The sequence below is a fragment of the Acanthisitta chloris genome, unplaced genomic scaffold (assembly GCF_000695815.1).
Source record: "Acanthisitta chloris isolate BGI_N310 unplaced genomic scaffold, ASM69581v1 scaffold27175, whole genome shotgun sequence".
NCBI classification, from domain to species: Eukaryota; Metazoa; Chordata; class Aves; order Passeriformes; family Acanthisittidae; genus Acanthisitta; species Acanthisitta chloris.
In genome coordinates this window covers 1-20,802 of record NW_008672514.1, presented here as the reverse complement: position 1 = coordinate 20,802, position 20,802 = coordinate 1, and the positions used below count along the sequence as shown (strand labels likewise).

Below are 20,802 nucleotides of genomic sequence, written 5' to 3'. Positions count from 1 at the left end.
CAGAATTCGATCGGCTTTCTGGGCTGCGCTTGCACACACTGACGCCTCATGGTGAGCTTCTCATCTACCATCACACCTAAGACTCTCTCCTCTTTGCTGGTCTCAGTTACTTCCCTACCCAACCTGTGCCTGGGATTGCCATGGACCAGATGTAGGACCTACCATACACCTCATTTTGTTGAGTGATGAGCAGGTGCAGACCACACGGTGGGATTTGCAGTGACACATCCATTGCAAAGCTCAGCAAAGATGCAAACTTGCAAATGTATAAAATCACAGTATTGTAGAATGTTAAGGGGTTGGAAGGGACTTCAAAGATCATCTAGCTCCAACCTCCTCTGCTGTGGGCAGGGACACGTCCCACTAGATCAGGTTGCTCAGAGCTCCATCCAACCTGGCCTTGAACACTACCAGGGTTGGGGCATCCACAACTCATCTGGGCAAAGTGTTCCAGTGTCTCACCACGCTCACAATAAAGAATTTCTTCCTAACATCTAGTCTAAATGGACTGCCCCTGGCACCTTTGCATCTCTAGAATCACTGAGGAACACACTTCTACCCATAGAAAAGGCATTTGCATTTGTTTACCTCATCCTGGTTCTGAAAATGAAGCCAATTTCAGAGAATAAGCTATATCTACATGGGTGCTTTCTCCGAGGCACTCCTCTTGGTTACAGCTCATCTCCTTTGAAACACTGCCATGCCTCAGCTCTGATGTGGATTTCAGTGGAAGCCCTATTAGCAGGTCCTGTGGAGAACACATGCAGCTTGGTTTTATTGCATCAAAGCCGTAATTCCACCTTGAAAGAGAAAACGGATCACTTTAACACAGATCAGGACCCTAATCCTGCCTACAACGTGGCCCCACAAACTACTCTGCCAGCACATCAGAGGGAGAATACAGGGACCCTCTGGTCAGCAGAGGAGGATGCCAAGAAAATGGTAAAGGCACCAGGACCCCTGCACATCCAGCCCAGGGGCAGAAGAGCCTCCTGGGGTGAATTTCTTTCCTTGCTCCACTTTGCATAAATAATTGATTGGGACACAGATTGACAGAAAGATACAACTTTACAGCTCAGTGGTTAGACCACTCACCTGGAATGCAAAGAGATACATCAGAGCAGGAGAGAATTGCACTTCCATCAATCCGCACTTTCAGAAGAGCTGGGTAAAAGCAAACTTCACCACTAACAGTAGATATTCTATTTCCTCTGGGACTTGCTATTGTAGGCTTGACAGGAACTTACAGTGTTGTTACAAATCTGCTCGTTTGCCCTTTACCTCCTGGTTTAACCCCAAACACCAAGCCCTAGGCAGCCACTCACTCCCTCCCCCACCAGCAGGCTTGGGGAGGGAATCAGAAGGGTAAAAGCTAGGAAACTCATGGGTTGAGATAAAACCAGTTTAATAGGGAAAGCAAAAGACACACACACACAAGCAAAGCGAAACAACTAAGTCAAAAACTAAATCAACAACTAATCAAAAGCTAAATTACTTTTATGGTTAAAATGAGTTCATCCACACAGGAAATAATTTGTTTCAGGACTATCAGTTGGCTTTGATTCTGACAGATATCCCACCAGAGAAGTACCTATAGAATTATAGTACATTCTTGGCCTTTTTTTTAAATGGAACAGTAATCCATCACTTAGCCAAACATTAGCATTTTCTGCTCATAGAACTCTATCATGCATTTGAACAGCATCTACTTATCTTGAAAAGGAAATTTCCTGTAGTTACTGTGTAACATATCCATAGCAAATACTGCCCTAAAAACTTAGATATAATGTAATTCATGTATGGCTGCTTCCTTTTAAAGAATCACTTATTCTTGGTTTTTTAGTGTCCTTTTCCTTTAGCCTAGGGGTTGGTCCAGCTCTGTCTTAAATTGTCTTTATCTGCAGTGGTATCAGAGTTTTGTGTCATTAATTTTAATTCTTTCATCCCTTATCAGTGCTACCTTTGTTTTGCGTGTCCTTACATTTCACCATGCAAACAAGGTTTTGTCTCTGGTTATTCCACTCAAAGATTAGCTTCTCAAATACAATTCTTTTAGAAACCTACCTGCAGCATAATATCTGTCTAGTACTTGCTGGACTATAGATAAACGGGAAGGAATGCTATATATTGTTAGGAAAATCAGCAGTTACAACACTAAATCTTAGTAAATGTGGTTCTCATTAGCTACTATTTATCTTCCTCCCTAGAAGTACTGTGTAAAAGGGGGGTTAAAATTAAAATTAAAAGTATCACTGATATAAGGGTAAACACATGAATAATTTAATTATCTTAAAACTATATTTGTAGGTCCCCTAGAAAATTTGGATCAATTCCAGTTACCCCTGCTAAAAGCTCCCAGAGCAGCCATAGCTCTGTGCTGTGAGCAAACTGTGCAGAGATTGTGGAACTGAACCCAGGAAAGGTTAGCAGTTTGGCCTTCAATTAGATTAAATCGATTTAGAGTAAACTGTAGCATACTACACCCTGATAACATCAACAAAGTAATTGAAGAACATTTAAAGAACAGCAGGAGTCTAAGCCAACTGGTCAGGCAGCAAGAATCCTTTCTACAAGGGACATTTCTAACAATCAAACAGATGCAGCAAGTTATGTGTCAGGAAGAATTTAAATTGCTGAACACCTTCAGTGTTGAAAGGACTTCACTGAAAGTGCCATGATTTACTCCTTTGACCTTATCTATGATGTGGTAGAGCTGGTGAAGCTAATCACCAGCTAATTTTTTCACATATAATTTATGTACACAATTTCAATTATTTTAGACAAGGTGAGGTGTCTGCATGACTCTGCTGTGGAGTACATGTGAGTACAAACAGTACTTCACAAATTTAAACCTGCATATTTTAACTGATTACTGGAGTACCTAATTAATTAGCTGAAAACTTATTTTGGGCTTACGGATTTAAATGACCTTAAGCATGAGGAGGACACATTTTCATACAAAAAAAAAAAAACCCAAACCAAAGTAATACCCAAATCAAAAGGTAAAAATAAATTACTTGGATCAACATCTCCACTGCTGCAGATTTGGTTTCTTGTGTTTATCCCTAGACTGGGAAAGTGTGTGAGGTACTCAACAAACCTTTGGTTTGACCCAACCTCTGCAGAAAGAATTTACAATATAAACATGTGTGTTTGCACATGAGGGTCAGTTCACCCGGAAACCTCTGTAATTGCAGGTGCCCAGCTGTGTGTGCCAGGCTGCAGCACCCACACATGTCAAGGCCACTTCTGTGTGGTTAGTGCTGAAGCATCTCGAGTGGTTTGATTGTGTGGGTGGTTGTACAGTGACAAGCAGGGGCACCAAGGGGGAAATGGAGAGAAAATGTAGTACCTTGCAGTATCAAAGTATAGGAGAAAATAGAGATGATACAGCAAAATTTTCATGGTCTAAAAAAGGAGTTATAGTAGCTGATTAGAATGTGCCTTTCTGAAACAAACCTCTTTCTGAAGGAGAGGAGGAAGTTATCCATCTGCACTGGGACATACGTTTTCAGTTGTCACTACAGAAAAATCTCTGCTAACAAACCCCAGAGTTTTAAGTTGTTTACATTTTAGCTGATTCCTGCCTTGAAGGCCTTGAGAGTTCATAGTTGGCTGCATTTTACAGTGCATGCAGTGAGTCCATGGGTGCAACAGTTTACTGACTACTATTTTGAACATTCACTCCATATCTGTCTCTTTTTACACAACTCCCACAAGCCACTCCTTCAGACCAGCTTTTCTCTTTTACAGTGCTATTGTGATCTTAATCTCAGGGTTATTTCTATATATACACATATGCTTAACTATTTTCATTCTGGTTTTTTATTTAAAAAAATGAATAAAACGCATGCCAAAAATGTTCAGCTTTTATAGCATGCAAGAACAAAACTCTCTTTCTGTGCACATAGTGTGTGTAATTCAGAAAGCTGCAATTTTTACAGTTTGAGCTCCATTCTGGTTCTGTTGGATGTGCAGTTACTGGCAGGCAGCTCTTGACAGCTAAAGGCATCCCCAGGAAACAGAAGGGCCAGAACTCACTTACTTCATACAGGACTCTAAAAAGTTCTATTAGTCTCATGGTTCCCTTTATCAATTTGATGATCCTTCCCTGCCACTTTACTTTTAGGTGGTACCACACAAGGCATAGTCTCACATAGGTTAATTACAGATCTCACATAAATGTTCGTGCACAAAAGACCTGTGTGTTTAAATTCCAGGTTGAGAATGGACTCAGCCATCAGATCTGCACCTCTGTATTTCACCCTCTTCATTCTTTTTTGGGACTAACTTGGAATGTCATTACTACAAAACTGTCATTATACCATACCATAACCCCTGGCTCAGTTATTAATGAAGAACTGTCCTACATCAAGTGGGTGCCATTAGCTACAGTACTTTGAAGGCCAGTTACAGCATCATTAGTGGCACATCTGTGTGAAATTACTTAAACTGACCTCCCTCATGTGGGTACTGCTTATTTTGTTGTTTGTGGGGTGCCTGCCCCAGATGCATATGATCTGGGCTAGCATCCCTCAGCAGTATCATAAAACTGACAATGACTAAAACTCCTCGTTATGTGGATTTCTGGTTTATGAATTTTAATTCCTTTTGACAGGTTTCATCTGGTAGATCCTCTGGAATGCAAATATGCCACAGAGAAGTGAAATTAAATAAATTCCTAAGGGGTTATCACTTTCATCTACTCTATATAGCCAGCATGGAAGAAGAAAAGGGAACCTACCTTACTGTGTGGAAGAGAAATCTGCTTTAACTCAGCTGGCAGCTCTTTCCAGTGTATGAAGATGACCTTGCCTGGAGTTAGAATGTGGCTTCTCCACATACTAGGAAAATGGATAAAAAGTATTTCTACAAAATTTTCAGCTTAAGAAGAAGATTTTTCAATAGGTTTTTTTCAGACAGGCCTCTGATTATTTTATGAAATTCTACTGTGTAGGATTAAAACCACAAAATCACTTTTGATACATTTATAACCTTTATATTAATTGGGTTTCATTAATTTGCCTAGAACACACAGGCTGACATTCTTGATTCAGTGTAACCCTCTGAGGCTCTTTTTTAAAGAAAACTTTCTATAAAGCACTTCAGGTTCCTTCAACAGATGATTAAAGGAAGCTTGTTTTAAAAAACAATATTAAAATTGTTTCCCTTAGCAGCCTGCTCCACTCTGGAGAGAAGAGCTTGATTGGAGGTAACCTTTGCAGCAGACAAATGCTATTTGTTGTCCCTATGAAAAACTGGTCCAAATCCAAGTTAAAAACCTCCAGCAAAAAATAATTAGAAATTCACACATACCCAGTGGCAGGCACTTGATAGCATATGGCAGCTAAACATGCCAAGGATTCTTCAGAGCATACGCCATCGCTTAGCAGCTCCTAACTGCCAAACTCCTTGTGCTTGTGACATCCCTCAGGGACCAAGCTCCTACCCATGCCCTGTGCAGGCCCTAAGCTGGTCTTTTCCTGCAATTTTTCATTCCATAGGCAAGAGGCATCTCGGCTGCAGAAGTTCAGCTCCTCCATGTCTTTTTTGATAAGATTGTGTCTTCCCTTGTTCAGTCTGTGCCATCATGTACATTACAGGGGATCCACCTGCAGGTTTCATGGGCTGTCTTAACTCAGACGTTTCTAAACTCTCCGTAACAAGAGTTTTGAAGATTCATTCTTCTAATTTTGATGTCATCTTACTTTTATGTATTTTCTAAGTGCAATCTTAGGTTAAGAAATTACGTCTTGACATACATATGTGTGGTTTTGTCAAACCTCTGACTTTGGTGAAGAAAGAAAAGGCCCATACACCAGTACTGCAGGTGCTGAAATCTTGCATGTGGTAAAGATTGTATAAAAATATAGTATCAGACTAGCTGATATATTTGGGAAAAAAACCCCCAAACTTTACAGTCCTTTATGATCCCTTCTTCAGATCTGAAATAAAAGCAGCAACCTTAAAAGATCTAACTTCCATTCAATCAAGTTATGTTTTATCTGAATTCATCCAAAATATTTAATCAATTTTCATATGAAATGCCAACAAGACAGAAGAGTCAGACATGGACTTTGGGTTTAGCAGGTTTTGATCCGAAGTGTTTCCCTTTGGTTAAAGCACACACCACGTAGGATGTCCCTGGGACTTCTCTCACAGGCAGGATTGGGTGCTATCATTCATTCTTCCTGACAGAGAAATGGTGGAGGGGAATATCATGCCATTAGTCCTGCACAGGAATCCCCACCAAAAGGTGTGGAGAGTTTGCATAAAAACTGCTGGCAGGAAAAGGCCACAGTGACTGACTTTCTTAACATCTGGCTGTGAAGCTGTGCAGCTCGTGGCCCAGCAGTGCTGCTTCCACAACAGAGATCCTGGAATGTTTGCTCTTTATTTTTTTGCATAGCTCACATCTTCCTGCTAGGCTTATGCTTATACAGTCCTGTGACTCTCTGTTGGTTCTGTTGCCATCAGGTCTCCTTAAATCAATAAAAAACCCACAGGTCATAGTTTTGTGCAAAAGCAAAGTCATCAGCTCTGGTGATGACGTGTCAGAATTTGTACAGAATAGGTTTAATGGGATATCATCTTTTGTTGCTATCCCTTTCAAATCCCTAGCTGCCAAAAGCAGACATGGATCAAAAATTCATTAATACATAATGTCATTCTTGATTAAATCATTGTTCTTAATGTAATAGAAATGAACTATTAAACCAATAAAATTTCCTTTCATTAGTTTGAAAAGACCAAGGATACATTGCACAGAAATGCTGAGAACAAAGAATATTGTACCTTGCTGTGGTGTTACCTTGTAATTACAGATGGGAGTTCTGGCATCAGCTGACTGAGTTAAAATTCCCAAAATAGGAAAGGATATAATATATGGCTCTTACTTTTAGGGATTCACAGACTGACTCTGCAGTACTCCAGAGCTCTAAACTGCAAACTGTTGGATTGGGTCTTCATTTCTTTTGACCCTCCTTGAGCAAAAAGAAGTAGTTTTTTGACAACATTTTTGAGGAACACAAATTCCTACATAAGATGCTGAGTGTCACTGTCTTAATGACACCAGCATTTCAACTCAAGTCAGAGGAGATAATGGATGAGAGAAATATATCACAAGTAGCTGTCAGGATGCAGAAAGGATGTACACTTTTGTCTGAGTATTTTGACTCCTTCAGGGAAAGAAAAAAAGCAAACCCACAAGCTAGGTACCAAAATCTAGATTGAGGTACATTAAAATATTTGTTTTAACACACAACTGCTAATCTTGCCCACGCAGTCATTTTGCTCAGGTGATCACTATGGAATAAGTCAGGCAGGATTGTTCTGCATAGATTGTTAAACATGCCACTTTGACAGGCTGTGCCCAGAAGAGGTTTCTTCTCTTGCTGTTTGGTGTAGCAGATGCTGAGTTGCAGTTCTGCATTCACAGTATAGAGGATTGAGGAGACAGAAGTATCTCCAGGAAGGAATATGGCAATTGTCCAGTGTAAGCCCAGCTGCATCCAATAGGCATTCCCATCAAGAACTGCCCCAGTTCTGTTGTCCATTTGTCAAATCAACTGACATTATCTTCTGCTTGGAAAAGTAATGGGCCCAGTTCTGCATTTAAGGAATAGGACTAGCTACTACCAAAGATATGATGGAGAGGATGGAAGGAAGCAGATAACACTGCACAGCAGATCAGTATGATAAGACACAAAGGTTTGCAAAGTTCACTGGTTTGTACATTGTAAATTGCTGAGTACAAAGGGAAATAATCACAACCCAAACTGTACTCCTGTTGAAACTTTACATCTCCAGCTGGCACAGGGAGTAGATATCCCAGAGAAGCACTAATAACTAGTTCCTCTAAGGGGAACCTTAGTGGTCTCCATCTGTCATGGGGTAAATAGGTCTGCTTGATTATCTACCACATGATTTTTACTAAATGCTTTCACACATTTCACATCTAGAATTTTCAAATACAAGAATAATTAAATTATGGGTTGTGGGAATTATACAAGTACAGGTAACTTAGATTTTTATCCAACCAGTAGCACTCAGCTGTACCACAGATATTCAGAAAGTGAATAGAATGTTTTAGCTGTAAAATAATAGCTGCCTGAGTTTGGGGGGTTTGAGGGATGGTCTGAATAATGCAAGAGGAAGAGAAAAAAGCTTCAGTGTTGGCTGCAGTTGTGTTTTTACTGTTTCTACTACTGGGTCACAGAGGATACAAAGGTTTTACAGCCCCACTATAAAACAGCTCTTTATCTTTTCTCCACTAATTCTGTGGTGTCACATTTAACAAAACTAGGAAACTGGAGATAATATGGATGTTTGCAGATTAGATGTCAGGTAATAAATAACGCTAATTTCGCATACCTACAAATGTAAAGGCACCTTATCACTGTTTAAGTTTCTCACTCTTTGTAATGCCTGCCAACATTTTAACCCAAGCAAATTACGGTATTGTTTTTGCTCGGTTTTTTTACTGGGATAAAATACACAGTCATAATATCCTTTTATCAGATTTCATGGTATAAAAGGACTTTGGTGCTTAATTCAAGCTGTATGTTGCCAAGACAATTTCAGAGTTCCTGTTCTGGAAGATGTATTTATCTTACCTTTTAGTCATCTTCTTTTCTTTTCACAGTGGTCTAAGTGCCACTTGCCCAAGAAGATGCAGCTGTGACCCTGCCCAGTCTGTGCAATGCTACAGAGCTACGGAGATCCCCAGAGAGATTCCTTTTACCACCAGGAAACTCTACATCAGCCACAGCAAAATTAAACAACTCCAGGTAGGAAAATCCAGTAAAAGTACTTTTTGTACTGCACTGTCACTGAAAGTTAGACTTCCCAGATGGTAGTGGCTTTCAAATGAGGAGAGAATTCCATGTTCTAAAAACTGATGAAATGCTGCCAGATCTGGTTTTATTTTTACTTACGCTTTAAGGATATGTAAATATATTCCTGTAGTGTTTTCATTATCCTGCAGTCTCCAAGCACCAGTTCATGCTGTCACAATGATATTTTGTGTAGCACTCAAAGAAACAGTCAATTGCAACTGGGAGCCAAAGGTTGACTTGTTCTATATATGGTCAAATAACCATTGACTTTCAGGGTAAATTTTTAACTTGTTAAAAACTTTTGCTACTTTTGCTACGGTATAATACTTTTCCACAGTAAATTGAAAGGTTTTATGTCATTAGAATCATTTCCCTAATGAATGAAATTGAAGCTCTTTTCCCCTGGAGCTGCAAGTGTCACATACAACTGCTATTAGAAATGGCAGAGGAAGTAGGTTAGAGTCTAAGACACAGCATGAGATGCTTCTAAAAGCAATGCCAGGCCTGTCTAATAACCCAGAGAAATGACAGCAGCATCTAATCAAAGCTGCCAGCTATTTATGTTATTGAAAAGGTTTGCTCTGGGTTTCTTGAGGCATCACTGGATCATGTTATAAAGTATGATCAGTTTATGCTCATTTCGCACTGCACTCTGGATTGCTGCTTCTCTGTTTCCTACCCTAAAACATCTTTATTTAAAAAATTCAACTTCTATAGATAGACACAAGGGGAATATAACCACCTGTGCTACACATGCTTACTACAAATAATAGGAAATGTTTGATTCAAAGGAGATGCCTTTTCTCCTTAGTATGCTTGTCCTCTTGCAAGGAATTTCACTGCTCTGAAGTGCAGCTTTGATTTTGCTCTCAGGATTGAATGAAACAGGCTAGAAGGCAGCTTAGAGCAGCATCTGGAATACCTGTTGCCCACTGAGAAATAGTGACTGTACAGTTTACCTTTTAGCCACTACTAATATCTCTGGTTTTCTTGTTTTTGCTCACAAACCCACAAGCATCAAGATTCATCAGTGTGATTTAGCTATACTGATGCTTTCTAGTTAAACAAAAGATCTGTTAAATTAATTCTTTATTAGGAAATACATTTCCTGTGCAAATTCCAACACTCCCCCATTTTCTTTCCAAGATAAGTAAGATGAGTCATTTTTCCTCTCTTAGGCTGGCTGCCCATACCTGTCAGCTACTCCTCAGCTACAAGTAAAGTGGCCTTATGTTCTGACTAAAGCAAAAGACAGGTGTTATAAAGCTTTTAAATGCTGGGTATAAGTGAATAGAGTAGTGGGATAAATGTTTTATAACTGTTCAGAACAAATGGTGTGTGAAACCATCTGAGGTTTTTTTCTTTATACATTAATATAACTGAGCTATCAGTATCCCTTACTGCTACTACTGACTTTGCACAGAAAGGAAGTAAATCCTTTCATGCTATCTCCCAGTAGTTATGTATACTATTTTCTGGAGATTAGACTGGGTATTTGGATATATATTTTTACTTTTTTTTCATGCAACAAATTATACTTCTGAGGCCTGGACATCATAAATACATATGCTTAATTTTACACAGCTGAGCAATTCCACTGGCACATATCACAGTGCTCTATAAACAGGATTTTGATTTCTGTAAAGTGCATGTCTGCAAGCACTAGAAGAACTCTATAGGATTTTAGGGTTTTGGTGTGGGATTTTTGTTTGTTTGGTTTGGTTTAGAGTTTTTTGTTTGCTTGGGATTTTAAATTCCTTTATTTACCTAATCATAGAGAAAATAATGGTTTTCATAAAGAAGTTGAATGGAAGCCTTGACTTGGCACAGTTGACCTCCAAGAGACTTTTATATGTAAGAATTCACAAATACTATGGTTTGGCAATTAGCTGCCTCAGAAGAATAAGCAAATATTGTTGCAGTTACTTTTGGAACTTACTTTGCATTGATTATTATTAAAATTGTAAAGAAATGAAAAAGAAAAAAATATGTTTGTATGCTAAATACAGTAGGTTTTAAAGAAAGAAAAAAAACAAGGAAAAAGGTAGATCTTTTTTTACTCAGGCCAGCTTTGTATTTGTTCTGACAGTGCTGATCAGCATTGAAAACAGTTGCTGGGATTTTTGCTTTTGGTAATTTTACAAACTGAGGTTTGTTATAAGCAGATTTCATCATAACAAAACTAGATTAATTTTAGTATCTTTTTTCAATTTTTTCTGTTTCCTCCTTGATTTGAAGACCAGTTATAACCTGTTTACTCTTACTTTAAGGTACAGTTTATTTCTATTTTAATATCTGCTAAAAAGAAAATTGTCTATCTGACCCCCATGATAGGGGACTGGTTTAAGAAACTGTTTGTAATAAATCCCAGTTCACAGAAATTCTAAAAGCAAAACAAACAAGAGTCATTAAAAAATGACAAATTGATTAAAATGTTTCTATTAAAAAAAGAGTGGTTTAGATCCATTTTCAGGAGATCAACTTTTTAAACCAGCGAACTATATTAGTATCACTTTACAGACAATCCAGTTAGAGTAAAACCACTTTCTAGCAAAAAGAGAAAGCTGATAGGCTTTCAAATGTGTCTTGATTCATATTTGAGAGACATGGTGGTTTGTAACAGCATGGATAAACGTTTAAGTCTCAAACCAGCATGGTCACAAAGCTTAGCAAAGCATAGCAAATAGGTGGAAAATAGAAATTACAATAATCCACATTAAGAAGCCTAACATCATTACGGAGTGAATGTCTGTACGTTGACCTTCATGTAGCTCTCTGTCACTTAATAAGATGAAAATTAAGCCTCTTAGAGGCATACAGAAACCAACTGAGGAAATGCAGGAAATATTGCTTTTGAATTTATAAGGGAAATTGAACTCTGAAGGTTCACAATTGTTTCACTTTCCTTAAGATGGTTTCAGAATTACATATGACTATGTTTTTCAGCTCTTGAGCAACGCAGATCATTCCTATGGGACTCCTCATGATAAACCTTGGCAAGATTAGCCTCCTAATCGTGACCAAAATTGGACATACAATTCTGATATTGCTATATAGCTATATGTACATAACACACCAAACTGCACTATAGAAAAAAAATTAGAACTTGTACAACTTTGTTATTTACTGTTGAAAATAAAAGGTTTTTAATGGAGGTACTATCCCTCATTGAATTTAAATGTAATTGCTGGAGAAACCTGCATCAATAGAGGTTCCATATCTATATTTTCTCACTAACTGCATCAAATCTTGCAAAATACAAGGCAGAGTAAAATTAATCAGAAGGATAAACTAAGGATACCACAGCAAAATGAAATCTGGCTCCTCTTTCACAGCTGTGGGGTCTTTAATTTTAACAGAAGTTAAAATGCAGAGTTTGTAGCTAAGATAAAGACATACAACCCAAAAACATGCAGGAGTTTTACAAGCTGATTTCACATACACAAGTATGATAGCCAAATGTATTCAACCAGGATTACAAACCAAAATTATTACCCAGCACCTGTGCCGCAAAAGGACTTCTACTGTCCTCCTTGTAGATTCCTGACTGGGATGGAGGGTTATGCTGTGGAACATGCTTTATAGCTTCTCTCAATGAGAATAAAATGTGCTGGTAGCTACTAAGCCCTAGAGGAAATAGCATGAAGACTATAGTGTTACTTTAACATCTCTTACTGAGGTGGTACTCCTGAGACCTAGAGATGTTCAGGGATGGGAAGGGAAAACAGACAAGGACATTCCTTCCCACCACTCCTGTGCATGATGCGCAGAACACCTGCTCATCTTGTCCTAAGCTTTCTGTGATTCCCATGTCAATATTTTAGTAAGAATCATGCACCTAGGTCAATGGGAAGCATATCTGGTAAGTTCAGAAACCTAACGTTTTAGCAACTGTTGGCTCGCCTTCATTGCCTGCTTCCTCATAGCTTAGAGGAAACTGCCAGATTCATTTAAGTTTGCTTAAGTTAGCTTGAGACACAAGATGGTAAAATTTTGTAAACACCAACAGAGCAGAAAAATAATGAAACAATTAGTATGCCCCTGGATATTACAATCATAGTCAACATCTAAGTTCCATTTACCACTGCAAAGCATCTGTTTATTAGCAACTAACAAAAACAAAATTCCTGTGAAAGCAATCTGTTCCACAGAGGTGATTTTCAGACCAAGCTGATCTGACATTTTTGGTTTGGTCATCTTAATATGTGAGGGTTTTATTTTAAAGAAAAGAAAAGGCAGTGGGGGAGAGAAGAAATAGAAATGTTGGATTTTAGTTTCCTGCCAAAACTTTATAGTAGCAAGAGGTGAAGATATCCATGTGTACTTCCTCTAGGCAATTCATGCTGCAGTGACAATACTGTTGATGTATGGAAATGGCTGTATGATGAACTCAAAACTGCTCCAGCAAACTCCATTGAGCACAGTGAACATTAACAATCCTCTGCTCTCTGGGAAGATTTCTGCTGGTGATATTACCTCTCCATTTTTATAGGCTATCTGCCAGGCAGAATATATATTCTTCAAATACATCTGTTTGCTCAAAACCAGACACAGTATTGACTTACATAACATAATCCTGGAAGTGCTGTCAATACTGGCAAACCACAGGTACCTATAGTAATACCTCTATCATTACCACTTACCTTAGTTTCTCTTTCTAAATACATAGTATTTCAGTCTATACTAACAACTGTCAGAGCACCCAGAAAGAGTAACCAGTGAGGATATCTGTAAATAGATGGTGTACTATCACATGAATTATTTTTTTTCTCTTTAAGATTACTGACTTCAGGAGAATGTCAGTCCTTGAAGAATTGGTCCTGTCATGCAGTGGCACAGAATCCGTAGAAACCCATACTTTCAAAGCTCTGAGCACCTTGAAGTCCCTGGAACTCTGCAAAAATCAGCTAAAGCAAATACCCACCCTTCTCCCATCTGGCCTAGAAATTTTAAAACTCGCTGATAACTCCATCAACACCCTGCATGCATCTGATTTTGCAGGTTTGACGAAACTAAGGGTGCTCGATATTCGGAACAACTTGATTGCAACTCTGCCTCCGAATGCATTTTCCTCCCTTTGTAATTTACAGAGTCTGATCCTGGATGGCAACAACATGGAATCTGTGTCTGCACCATTTAAGCTCCCTAGGCTGAAGTATCTGAGCATGGCTGATAATAAACTGAACTCATTCCCAACCAACTTCTTTGCATCTTTCCAAAATCTACAGTTTCTCAGTTTAAGCGGCAACTTTCTGACAAAAGTTCCTCTTGACCTACCTAAATCCCTGCTGTCACTAAAATTAGAGAAAAACCAACTTAAAACAGTGAGACTTCGAGATGTGAAACACCTAGAAAATCTGTCTGAGTTCTTCCTGTCAGAAAATCAGCTAACATCAATAGATGGTGCCCAGCTTCTTCCTAACTTAACAACGCTGGAGCTCTCTAAGAACCAGCTCCACACTCTGCCACTCAGGCTGCCTGGCAGACTGCAGAAACTCGACTGCAGCAATAACCTCATTCAAAGGGTGACAGCACAGGACTTCCAAGGGCTGCAAGACCTCAAGCACTTGTTCCTCGACAACAACGCTGTTAGCACATTTGAGGCAGGAGCCCTTCAGCAGTGTGCACAGCTTTCCAATCTGGCCCTGGAACAGAATCTCCTCATTTCTATTCCACTGAGGCAAGTGAATCTGAGGACAGCTGGTTCCACTGAGAGCCAAACTGGAAAAAAATTGTATTTAAACCCAGTCGTGGTAGAAGTCTATCCACAGCATAAACCCATTGACACAGCTAGCACTGATTAGCACCCCTGTTAGCAGTCTCAGCATAGAAGTGGAGTGGATTTCATTACATCTGCAGCCCCCAGTGAATCTGCTCATTTCACATCTCTCCCTGCCAGTGAAACTACATTGTTTAATTAGCACAGGAATACGAGGAACCTATTAGGAGAGTATAACAGAATTACTGCAGAGGCTACTTAGATTTACCTTCCCCCATAAAAGAAAATGAATAGAGCATCTGATAAAAAGGAAAGATAGCAGTTTTAAAGCTGATGTTTCTACCAACCCACACTGAGTTTATTATTGCTAAAATATTAAGATTTCAGGACCTAAGTCTGGTCAAAAAGAATGTGCTTTTTTTCCAGTGATATTAGCATTCCCAACTTCATTAAATTCACACATGACAAAGTATTTGGAATGCTTATAAGGTCTCCTGCTTCAGGCTATAAGTAAAATTACAGTCAACAGAGCACAGATGAAACATCCCTTGGGCACACTGTGATCATTAATGCCCTGCTTAGAGGATCTCTTGCATTCATCTGAGTGTTGGGCCTGGTCATTATCAGAGATGGCATATTAAGCTGAATGGAGGCTGTCCTGATAAGCTGTGTAATAAGATGGCTTGAAAACAACGAAGTAATTCCATTAACACCAACTTCTTTAACAAAACTGCGCCATTAAGCTTTATTTTTACGGCTTGTGGACAGCTTTAACTAGCCCAAATAAATAATGCAGTAAAGTTTCAATTCGTTTAGCATCAGGTCCTTTAGCATTTGAATCTATTTGGCAGCAGCTTTATAATCAGAAAGTGATTTAGTGGTGTATAAATATTTGATTTCAGCCTAGCTTGACAGGAATGTTTAATGCTTTCTAGTTACTTTAGTATTGTCTAATCCATCTTATTTTACAACCTTTGTAGTCAAGAGAATTAACAAGGAGTTCTCTATTAGTCTTTAAACAGTACAACTTTTAAGGAGATATTTGGGACTTTTATTTTCAGTCCAAGAGTGAATGCAGATTTCCAGGGGATCTGTAAACATAAAAGAAGGGGAAAAAATTGACAAGATGCAAAATTAGTGTACCTAATTTAGTTGTCTGATGATGACCAGGTATGCATGGATATACAGACATAAAAGTATTACTTTTGGCAGTTATCTGAGAACTCTGTCAGCACACTAAAAGGTTAAAAAATATGGTTAATGTGCTAAAGTGAATAGGTCTTAGCAGGTTTTTGGCAGGAATGATGAGAAAAAAAGCTTCTTTTGCATCTTTTCTGAGAAGAAAATAACACACAAGTCCAAGTATTCTCAGGACTTGCAGAGAAGAGCCTGTCCTCTGTAAAATCTTGCAGGGAGTGGTGAAAATGCATGGAGGAGTCTGATGCTATGCCCTGGAGTGGCAGTGGCACAGTGTGGCTGCCACGGTCAGCGCCCACGTGAGCCTGGCTCCCCTTCCAGCACCATCACGCACTCCAGTGACATTATTTTCTCAACACCAACACAGCCTGAAGTCAGACAATCTAGCCATAAATCCTAAGCCTAACAGTAGGAGGTACAGCAAGATTCTTCAGCTGTTTAAGGACTTGCAGCTCAGGCTTTGGACCGTAATCAGTCTGGATAAATATCTCGAGTGATTTCCTATGCTTTGGATGTCAGTGGCAAAAGGGTTTTACCACAGAGTATCCTTCTGAAATTACAGTGTCATATTGGGCAACTATAATCATTGCCTGTGGTTAGGTTTCAAAACAGATTTATTGCAGTCACAAGTATTTGGTAAGATCAAATATTGTGGAGTGAATTACCACATCAACACTTGAAATGCTCATCTCTCCAGGAAATACGGCACAATACAGAACTGCCCTACTCTTGAAATAGTACCACTGAAGCTGCCAGATTTTCACAAATTTGGGAACAATCTTTCAGATTAAGAGGTCAAACTCAGCTTTACGAAAAAACAGTTGGTGAGGGTCACAATGTACCCTTTTAGTAATTTTCAAAGGTATCTCATATCATTGCATTGAGATAAAATATCACAGGAACCTTTACCAGTTGTGGTATCCTTCTAAGTGCTACTCTAGGTAGATCTTGGTAGTATTATTTATCATTTTCTTGAGAGTTTCGGTCAGTAAGTTTGCTTCAAATCTCTAAACATGACTCTTAATTTCATCACCTTGCATGCTACCAGAGCAAAGTGATTTTTAAGGTACTTTACAATTAATTTTATTAAAGATATTCCGTGCCAATTAAGCGGCTTTTCTGTTAAGCACTTGGCATTAACTACAGTAGAAGGAAATTAGAAGATCACAAATGAGCAAGACTTTTGAAATAAAAGTCTTATCATACAAATTTGTAAGATGAATGAAAACAAGAATTGTACTGATCTGTCTAGTGTCATATGCAGAAGTTATCAGATATATTTTTCTTTTAAATGTAACTGTTGCTAATTCTTAAAACTACTATTTAAAAAGACCACCAAAAAGCACTTATATTTTCCCTGTTGCTGATTTCTTAACAGGGTATCATCAGATGGACAACTTCTGTGGTGATTAATGTTTGATGGGAGCAGGAGAACAAAATGGAAGAAAAATTCTAGCTCTTTGTGAACTAAAAAACCTTTTTAAACACATCATACATAGAAGTACGTGAAGGAGTAGTGTTGCCATGATTCTCTGCAGTGTTGATCTTTCATGGTGCTGTAATTTGGTCACAAGCTGTCGTTGAAGAGTATGAAATGCATTTTTCAGCTTGCCACTCAGTTGAACACATAATTTTCTCCATAGTGGAGCACAGCAGGGCTGCTGTTTAGTTCAGCTGCACAAGCACAGTACAGGTCAAAAAGGCAGTAATTTGGGAAACAGTTCAAGGGTGCATAGACTATACTCCTATAACTTAACCCCCCCCACAACAAACAACCCCCCCTCAAAACCAAAACCAACATGAACACCTTTTTTACAGAAGATTGAACTTTTTAGTGGCAGTTTTATTTTAGTCCATCAGATGTGCCTGGGCAGATACCCATCACCAAATACCACTTACAGAAACAGAAACAATATGATGAACCTTTGTGTTGTTTTATTTTTATTCAGACTTCCAGACACCCTGGCTAGATTGGATCTAAAAGGAAATGACATAGAGGATGTTGGAGAACAAGAGCTGAAAGATTTGAAACAGCTTCAGGTTTTAAATCTACGGAATAACAAGATATCTGCCTTGGATCGCAAAATCTTAGAGTATTTGCCTCGTCTTCGTCATCTGTATTTAGATGGAAACCCTTGGAACTGCACCTGTGACCTTCTCAGAACCAGAAGAGCTCTGGTGGCCAAGGGAACGGATGTCTGGGGAGGGCAATGTGCAGCGCCAGCAGAAAGACGAGGAGAAAGTTGGATGTCTTCCAAAAAGATTCTGCAGCAGTGCGAAGATAATCTGTCTTCCATGGAAAGAGGCAAAGAGGACAGAAAGAAAATGAAACCCAGTGAGGCCTCCAGTGTTGGAGTAAACGCAGATGATGATTACTATGATTATGAATTCGATTAACCCCATGATTTATCTAAAAGTTGTCTAGAGCTGCCCACTGCCACCAGTGTCTCTACTGACAAGAAGCCTTCTCATCTGGCGTCAGCTTTTCCTCTTGAATTTGTCCTGTAAGAGGAAATATCTGGTGAAAGAAGGGCTGTAGTAAGGATGCCATTGAGAACTGAATATCGTAAAAGAAAATTATTGTTTTCCTATGCCATTAGTACTTTGTAGTTTGAGGGAAGTAAGAATACAATTACTACCACTTAGAAAAGCAGTCTGTAGCTCTGTATGGACCTTTTTATAGCAGAACATTCTTATAGTTGCATACCCCCCCCTCAAATAAAATCCTGCAATACCACAAGACACTATTAGTAGGAGTCTGGCATTCAACACATTTAACCTCACGGGTCTGCAGCTTGAGATGGAGAGTTACATTGATGTGGGCAACTTCTCAGGGTTGTTCAGAAATTCTTGCTTTTGAGAAAATTGATTTAAGTTTTCCTGAAAAAATTCGCCTCTTTTATTTATTTTAGACTATTTTAAATAATGTTAAGCTAAATTAGTTGAGCTCCAGGCAAAACATGGAAGGCTTATCTTCATCACAGCAAATGCAACAAACAGAAGAATCAGTGTCCTGGTTAATGAGATTTAATGTTAGTTCCAAAGTTAATTAATAGTGAGGAATGAAAACACTGGAGCCAACTTGACCTGATTCTATTGAAGAGGGGAGATTCTTATGAAATAGATCTCCACCTCTGGCAAATATTAGGGCAAGATCAAGTGAGGTGAAGGTTTTATAAGAGTTTATTTTGGTAGCTGAATAGCTAATTGACTATTTTTGACTTATTTTTAAGTGACTGTATAGCTCAAGATGCTGTGTGTATACCGTTGGGTTAGGGGTACTTAACATGTGAGTACACGCTACAAGTGTCCCCCTTCACTATCAGGAACTTTCCAGACTTTTGTACACACATAAAAAGATGAATTAATGGTGTATGCATTATCTGATGTATGTACAAATTTTATCAAGCAGTTCCCAAAGTGCTTGAAAACTAAACAAAACTGGATTACTGAAACCACTAAACCCAGTGACTTACAAACAGTAACCCAAGGAGTTTCCTGACAGTTCATAATCTCAGGTGATAACTGAGGAGTAATTACATCAGCAAATTACTTTTCAGAGCAAAGGGTTTCCATTATTTTTTATCTTCTGTTGGCATTCAGTAACTGAGTAATCACTCACCTCCACAGAGGCTGTTTTGTCAGGTGTCAGAGTGCAGCTATTTGGTTATGTCGCCTATGCAAATGCAATTGACACTTAGGTTCCTTAGGTCCCACAGCACAATAAGCTATACAACTGGAACAGAAAAACCTAAGGTCATTTTTATTCACATTTACATATCATCAGGCTCTACAGAGGGATCTGCATAGGCTGGATCAATGGGCCAAGGCCAACTATATGAGACTGAACAGGCCAAAGTGACAAGTCCAGCCCTTCGGTCAAAACAACCCCATGCAGCACTACAGGCTGGGGGAAGAGAGGCTGGGAAGGACAAAGGATCTGGACATGCTGTTTGACAGAGGCAAAGGACCTGGGCATGCTGTCTGACAGCTGAACGTGAGCCAGCAGTGTGCCCAGGTGGCCAAGAAGGCCAATGGCACCATGGCAAGCATCAAAACAGTGTGGCCAGCAGGACCAGGGAGGCGATTGTCCCTCTGTACTCTGCATTGGTGAGGCCTTACCTCAAGTACTGTGTCCAGCTTTGGGCCCCTCACTGCAAGAAAGACGTTGAGATGCTAGAGCGTGCCCAGAGAAGGGTAACGGGGCTGGTGAAGGGTCTGAAGCACAAGTCTTATGAGGAGAGGCTGAGGGAGTTGGAGTTGTTTAGCCTGGAGAAAAGGAGGCTCAGGGATGATCTTATTGCTCCCTACAACTACCTGAAAGGAGGTTGTAGCTAGGTGAGGGTCAGTCTCCTCTCCCAGGTAATAAGTGACAGGACCAGAAGAAATGACCTCAAGTTGTGCCAGAGGAGGTTTAGATTGGGCACTAGAAAAAGTTTCTTCATGGTAAGCACTGTCAAGTATTGGAATAGACATCCCAGGGGAGTAATGCAGTCACCATCCCTGGAGGTATATAAAAGATGTGCACATGTGACACTTAAAGACATGTTTCAGTGGTGGATTTGGCAGGGCTGGAGTAAGGTTGGACTCAATTATCTAAGAGGTCTTTTCCAACCTTAATGATTCCTTGATTCAATGGTCAGTCACCCACATTTTTGGTAGCTAAAGGTTATGGAACAGCACCAGCATTCCTCGTGGTGTGACTTTGTCATTTCTGCTGGCTAATGTTGGTCTGCATTAGAAGCCTGGGAAGTAATTACTTCCTGAGGAAGAAAAATATTTCCATGATGCAGAATTTTTCATGGCATTTCATATCGGCGCATCCTTTAACAGAGTACTTTAAGCACCTCCCCGTGCCGTCGCAGCTCGCCCGTCTGTCTGGCAGCACCCGCTGGTTGCTACCCCTTGCTCTATCTTTCGCCTCCGGTGGCGTTTCCCTCCTGGGACCCGTGGGCCGTGACACGCCAAGGCAGCAAAGCCGCGGGGACGGCGGGTTTAGCGGGAGATGCAGACCGAGGTGTGGCATGGGCAGGGCTCAGCGCGTCGGGG

The 20,802-nt window shown here is 39.6% G+C and overlaps 1 protein-coding gene across 1 annotated transcript; it reads left to right on the top strand.

Annotated features, from left to right (window-relative positions):
- Nucleotides 1-8,644: 8,644 nt before the first annotated feature.
- On the top strand, nucleotides 8,645-18,150 carry LOC103802114 (leucine-rich repeat transmembrane protein FLRT1-like; the record flags this gene model as incomplete). Its single annotated transcript, XM_009074567.1, has 3 exons — nucleotides 8,645-8,789; nucleotides 13,616-14,517; nucleotides 17,703-18,150. Coding segments are annotated over 3 exons (1,495 nt in total), but the record flags the coding sequence as incomplete, so codon positions are not given.
- Between the last annotated feature and the right edge of the window lie 2,652 nt (nucleotides 18,151-20,802).